Source organism: Poecilia latipinna, unplaced genomic scaffold (assembly GCF_001443285.1).
Source record: "Poecilia latipinna isolate Pla-1442-1.1 unplaced genomic scaffold, P_latipinna-1.0 Scaffold3910, whole genome shotgun sequence".
NCBI classification, from domain to species: domain Eukaryota; kingdom Metazoa; phylum Chordata; class Actinopteri; order Cyprinodontiformes; family Poeciliidae; genus Poecilia; species Poecilia latipinna.
Window position 1 is genome coordinate 27,189 of NW_015116526.1, and position 6,394 is coordinate 33,582.

The 6,394-nt window shown below is 41.7% G+C and overlaps 1 protein-coding gene across 1 annotated transcript; it reads left to right on the plus strand.

Annotated features, from left to right (window-relative positions):
• The first annotated feature begins 502 nt into the window (after positions 1-502).
• On the plus strand, positions 503-6,124 carry poldip3 (polymerase (DNA-directed), delta interacting protein 3). The gene is made up of 10 exons (XM_015024999.1): positions 503-610; positions 1,867-1,991; positions 2,068-2,510; positions 2,617-2,661; positions 2,765-2,842; positions 2,925-3,146; positions 3,902-3,979; positions 4,087-4,216; positions 4,305-4,371; positions 5,160-6,124. Exons 1-10 carry the CDS (start codon positions 543-545, stop codon positions 5,383-5,385), a joined length of 1,482 nt encoding a protein of 493 aa, XP_014880485.1. The 5' UTR covers positions 503-542; the 3' UTR covers positions 5,386-6,124.
• The last annotated feature ends 270 nt before the right edge of the window (positions 6,125-6,394 follow it).

The window sequence follows — 6,394 nt, forward strand, 5'->3', positions numbered from 1 at the left end:
ACGAGGATACGGGCGTCACCCCGCATCGTTATTTTCCTTACTCATCAGTTTAAGGCATAACCAATGGAATGTCGATTAGCAGCACTAGACATCTTGCCATGGCGTTCTCAGTCAGGGTGCGGAATGAAGGCGACCGACTGGAGAGCAGTTATATTTACACAAATATCTTACAATAGACGAAGTTATATTATTTAAAAACAATGTACTCTGATAAACATAAAACAGTCTATCTGCCTAAAAAACGTATATATTTATCAAAAAGGGGGCGCAAAGCCTTGTGGGTAATCCGAATTATTTTGGATTTCGTCGAGAGTAACTAATAACAAATTATAAAATAGTAAAACGGTCAATTTTAACAATTAAATGTACGGTATTCTTAATGTTAAAGCCCATGATGGGAAAAGGAATAAAACTGCCAAGTTTAAATATTTTTTTCAGTCCACAGAGACTCATTTTCGTCCTTTTTGGTCTAAAGCGGTGTCCATAATGATTGTCAAAAGCTTCTGTGACGCGCACGCTCAGAAGTAATAGTGTATGAGAAAATGGCAGACGTCTCGTTGGATGAAGTTATACGGCGGCGCGGTATTAACCAAAAACCTCCACCTAAACGGTTCGTACAATGCAGTTGAATTTTAAATTCTATTAATGAAGGACTTGTGAAGCTTTTTGGTGCAAATGTGAAAGAATACAGTTTAAATAAAGCTGCAGTTCGCTAGCTGTTGTGTGGCAGCTACGGTATGCTAAAAGCTAAGCTAAGTAGCAACCACTAGCAGGAGGCCTTCAGAAATGAAGCGTTTAATTTTGACAAAACACGACGTAATCCAACGTGTAACACCTAAATCTATTGGCGGCTGCTATAAAAGCCCACTAGCGCATTATTGCGTCACATTTAATTTACGTTTTGCTTTTATCTTCTCCTTTCGGATACCTCTGCTAATATTTATTCTTTACGTCGAATTGTGATTATTCTACCACTCCTTGAAGAAATGTGGCTCCTACAGGCTCTACTCTGTTTGTATACGAGCTATATCAACATTAATCACTTTCTAAAATGTAACCACTGTACACTGTTAATTTAAACAAACTTAAATTGCATCCAAACATTGCAGAGGACAGTCAGTCTCAATGTACATTTCTAGCGCTGTTTTAGAAGGTAAAGTAAAATTACACTATATTTCAAAAAGACAATTTTTATTTATTTTTTTTAATTTTTATTTTTGCAGTTTTAGAAATATACATACATTCAACATTCAGACTCCCTCTAACAAAAAGTACAGAGCATCTAGTTGGACAAGAGCAATTAAATTAAAATGACCAATTTTGATAAGAAAATCTAAAACTTGAGTTGCGCCATGAGGTCTGAAAAAACCCCCCATTGAATTAAAATAATTGGTCTGAAAAAAAAAAACATTGAATTAAAATAATTGGTCTGAAAAAAACAACATTGAATTAAAATAATTTTTCCCAGTCTGGATTAGCGATTGGTGTAGAGCAATATTTTCTTTTCCAGATTTGATTCTTTATGCGATTGACAACTTAAAATCACAACTTATGAACCTGAGTGAGCTTTACTTGTTGATCCAGACGTTTCATTTATTTGTCGTCTTGTCAGTTTTTTATAATCTGTAAAGTCAAGACTGCAAAAAACAGGAAAATATGTCAACTCACTGATCGGCAAACTCACTGATTGCCGATCAGTGAGTTGATGATGTCAGTTCCAATGATTCCACATGGTTTCTTTTTCTTTTCTTTATTTTTGATGATTAAATTGTCCCAATCATCCCTTTGTCAGTCAACGCGTCTCTGTTTTTCTGACCGACTGATAGTCTTTTTTTGTTAGATTTACATAATGTTTGTGTCCACTAGGCCGGTGTTCGGACGGCTTGGGTCGGGAGATGGAAAAAATTTTGACGCCAGGCAAAAAATCGGGCTGAATGATGCAAGGCAACGCCTGGGAGGAGGAGGAGCAGGAGTAGGAGGAGGAGTAACCGGTAAGGGGTTATCGTGCCTCCAAGTCTAAACAACGAGGTGAACAGCTGAAGATTTAAGATTTCTATCTCTGCCCAGGTTTTCAAGTGAAGGACGCCAGAGAGAAGCTGGTGCAGAAAGACGCTCGGTTCAAAATCCGCGGCAGGGGAGGGGCGGCAGCGGCGGGAGGCGTGCAGGACGCCCGGCAGATGATCAACTCGCGCAAGCAGGTGCAGAGTCAGAGTCAGTTCGGCTCCCCTGCGCAGACCACACTAAAGGCAGCGATTGCGCAACAGCTACAAGGCAAGACCACCGTACCACAGATCCAGATCCAAACCGGCAGCAACCTTGCCGGCGCAAACGCCAGGCAGTTCACCACTACCATACAAGGACTGATTCCCCGAGTCGGCGCGACACCGCAGCTGAGCAATAGCGTCCGAGTAATGGACGCCCGCGACAGGCTGAGCCTGAAGAGGAGCATCGGAGGAACACAGACGCAAACAGCTGCGGAGCCGCCTCTAAAAATAACCAAGACCATCCAGGTGAGGGTGCAGAACGGTTTTTTTTTGTTTTTTTTTTCTTCTTGTTTTGATGAGTCTTAAAAGTACACGATCAAGCTCTTTTAACGATTACCGACTCGCTTTTCAGCAACGTCCAGCTGGGACCTTAGGTGGAATCCGTGCGATGACGCAGGTACATCTGTTTTCATTTTCAACAATACAAGATGTTATTTATCTTCAGCATTGGTTACGGCTGCAAAATGTGCTGCTTAATGAATAAATCTGTTTTCTCTCAGCCTGCCGCAAGTTCCCTTGACAGCATCGCCAGCAAACAGATAAAGATAACGACCGCCAACAACATGCTGCAGTCCCGGGTGAGACGGTCTTACAGTTCCTTAAGCGTTTAGATATTGTGGTTCCCACAGAAATAATAATCCTAAAAACAACTTCACACAGACTGGCCCCGCAGGGTCCATGTTTTCCATGACGGCCCCGATCACTAAGGTGGTTAAAAACGATGCCTACACGGCCCCGCGGCCCCCGGTCCCCGTGGCCCCCACCCGGCCCAACACCAGCACGGCGGCCGCTCGTTCCTCTGCTGCGGCGTTGCAGCCCGTGTCCAGGACTCTGCAGCAGAGCGCAACGGAGACCAGCACTGCAGCACCAACTCCTCCACAGGTACCGACCGCAGCTGGCGCCCACACGACTGCCCTCTTCTCACACCGTTGTCCTCCTCTGGCTTGTCTTCACTTTACTAATATCATGTCTGATTTAAGTTTCCTGTGGGGGAGAAAAATACATGTATAATGACTAGGTTGTAACAAACATTAAAAGAAAATTGCATCATGTGCATTTTGAAAAATTTGAGGCTTTTTTTTTTGGTGAGTTGGCCACAACTTTGAGTGAAAAATCAGTTTCCTCCATCAGAAAGTGGATCCCTGTAAGTCTAGCTAGATTACCATGGTAACAGAGGCGGCTTTCATTTTACATCTCCCGAAGAAGCGGGCCATATAACTTATTCTTTTAATATCCATGGATGAGGAAGAAAAACCCCTAAGACATTCATGTTGCCAGACAGACATTTCAAATGTTATTGAATTATCTTGATAGATTAAATATCTTGTTACAGTGAAATCTTTCCTTGAGTGCTGCACATGCAGATTTGAATCTTACTAGAATTTTATTCATTTTTTATTCACAAACCTTTGCAGTCCAGTGTTTAATGGACATCCTGCGTACATATTGTAGTTCCTTAACTACAGCAACAGACGGAGGAAGGACGGTGCTGTGATTCTTAATTCAATTTGTAGTTTGATAAATCTCTTTCTCTCTCTCTACGATTCTATGTAAAGGTCGCAAAACCGCATGACTGTAATGCGGTAAATTTAAGAAGTATGTAAGTTGTAAACAGTTTGTTTTTTCTGTCTTTTCAGCCTGCCTTCAGCCCGTTGGAGGGGACTAAAATAACGGTGAGCAACCTTCACCCACGGGTCAGTGAGGAGGACATAATGGTGAGTCCATCACTCTGTTTTTCACTCCACTCTCTTCCGTTTGTCGTCCTTTAACATGCTCGGTCTCTAAATCGGAGCGCGGCTCTGCTGCTTGTTTGTCCAAATAGGAACTGTTCTGCGTGTGCGGCGCTTTGAAGCGAGCGCGCCTGGTGAAGGTGGGCGTAGCCGAGGTGGTGTTTGTCCGTAAAGAGGACGCCGTCAGCGCATACAGGAAGTACAACACTCGCTGCTTGGACGGTGAGTGTAATAGAAACGGTTCTGAAACCCGTTGGTTCCAGAGCTACTGCAGCCGGGATATTTGGTTGAATATTTCTGTTTCTGCCAGGCCAACCCATGAAGTGCAACCTTCACATCCAGGGAACCGTCATCACCTCCGATCAGCCCATCCTGCTGTGAGTCATCCACTTTACTAGAACTCATCTTCCTCTGCACTCAGTTAATAATTTAATGTTTTCATGAGGTCCATTTTACCTGAAGGTAACATTTTTATTTGAGGTCCTCTTAAAGTAATGCAGAACCTTTAGGCCTGTGACACCTACAAACTTTGCTGGACGATAAATTGTCCCAGAAGTTATTGCAACAAATGATGTTGTTTTGAGACCATTTTCAAGTAATATAATGGCAATGGCATAATAATGCATGAGCACTATTTCAAAGATCAATAAACTTTACATTCCAATGAACATTTAACACCAGAACTGGAAGGCATTTTAAATACCCAAATAAATAAAAATGGCAACAAATAAAATAAATGATGAAGTCTCTGTAAACCACAAAGGGGCTAGTTAAAGTAATGGACCAGACTGAAGACTTTTCTCATCAGTTGTTGGTAGGAGAGAAAACAGAAAAACAATAAATCATTATTGAGCTGGTTTTAATTTATAGTGTGACTCATTGATTAATTTTTACATTTGAGGCCTTCATAGAGATTATTTGCTCAACCAATTAGGAGCTTCTTAACACAGCTGTTCAATTTTATTTCAGGGTATCAGAGTAAATGGAGTGAAATCAAAAGGCAAGCCAAACCATTCAAATTTAAAATTTGGAAACCGTTGTGTATTGCAAAATTCATGAACAAGTTCCTAAGTTTTCTCTAGAATTAAATAAGTCGATGTAAATAGTTGTGCAGGTGGACGAAGACAAAGAGACGGTCTGTTGTATTTTTATTTTTGTCCTACAGGAGACTCAGCGACACCCCGGGCGCTGGCAGCAGCAGCGGCGGCACAAAGAAAGACGGCCTGCCTCCCTCTCTGTCCCGTCCCAGCGGCCAGCGCGCCTCCTCTCAGCCCACGGCCGAAGTGGACCCCCAGACCATCCTCAAAGCTCTTTTCAAGTCCACCGCGCAGTCCACCTCCACCACCGAGGCCCCCAGCTCACAGACCACCGCCTTCCGCATCAAGATATAGAAGAAGCATCAACATACAGGCCGTCCGCAGTCTCTGATGAAACTGGTTTTTACACATTTCATTTCACTGAGTACTCGGAACAAGGGGAGGACAAAACAGATGATCAACATCTTCTTCTGTTTTTGGTTTCGTGCATCAGATGTTACCTGGACCAGATGAAGAAGCTTTGTTATTCTGAGTTGGCATAAAGAGGGAGTATGGGCTGCGTTCTTTTATGAAATCAGTTGTTTGTTGTTGTTTTTTTACTCTGCAGTAACCTGCAGCCTCCAAAAGAGAATAATCGATAACTGAAGTTGTTCTAAAGAATCAACACCATTTAAAGAAACGCACACATACTGTGTGTTTAGTTATTAGGGTGTCCATCACAGTGGGATCTATCATTACAGGATACTTCTGGTTTCTTTAGCAATCCCTCCTTCCTCCCCACCTTGGGACCTATTGAATCCATCTAACAGTTCTGCTTGTAAAAAAAAAAATTGCTACATGTAACACAGAAGCAGGAAGTAACCAGTACCATGTTTCCATTGGATTTCCAGTTTGTGTGGAATTCAGTGCTGTTTGTAACGAGTTTTTGGTCATGCTTGTTTAGGTTTTGGAGCCGAATTAAACATAATTTGTGGTAGTACACGTTACACTCTGTTTATCAAACGACTGTAAACTACTTTTAGGTTGCTCTGTCAGTTGGGATTGTCGGATCCGTTTGTGAAATGTTGCCATTAAATATTTAGCTTTGTAGATCTAGTCTGAAGGGTAACTTCTTTTTTTTTTCCCCTGTTGATTTGATCACAAAAAACGCATGAAAATCTTCTAAAAACAATTGAGTAGTAATATAATATTGTACACTTATGATTTTTAATGTCTTTACATCTTTAACCAATGTTCTTGTGTCGTTCAACATTTTTATGTCGCACTCAAACATACATGAATCAAACTCGTTTTCATTTTGGACAGTATCAAAAATCTTAATGTTTTTAAAGGGCCGGTTGTGCCATTAAATTGGTAAAATATC

Excerpts from the sequence above, each read along its gene's own strand:
- poldip3 (XM_015024999.1), top strand. The coding sequence starts at position 543 with ATGGCAGACGTCTCGTTGGATGAAGTTATACGGCGGCGCGGTATTAAC. Across the intron at positions 2,662-2,764 it reads GAATCCGTGCGATGACGCAG|CCTGCCGCAAGTTCCCTTGA; the intron begins GTACATCTGTTT and ends GTTTTCTCTCAG. Across the intron at positions 4,217-4,304 it reads CAACACTCGCTGCTTGGACG|GCCAACCCATGAAGTGCAAC; the intron begins GTGAGTGTAATA and ends TGTTTCTGCCAG.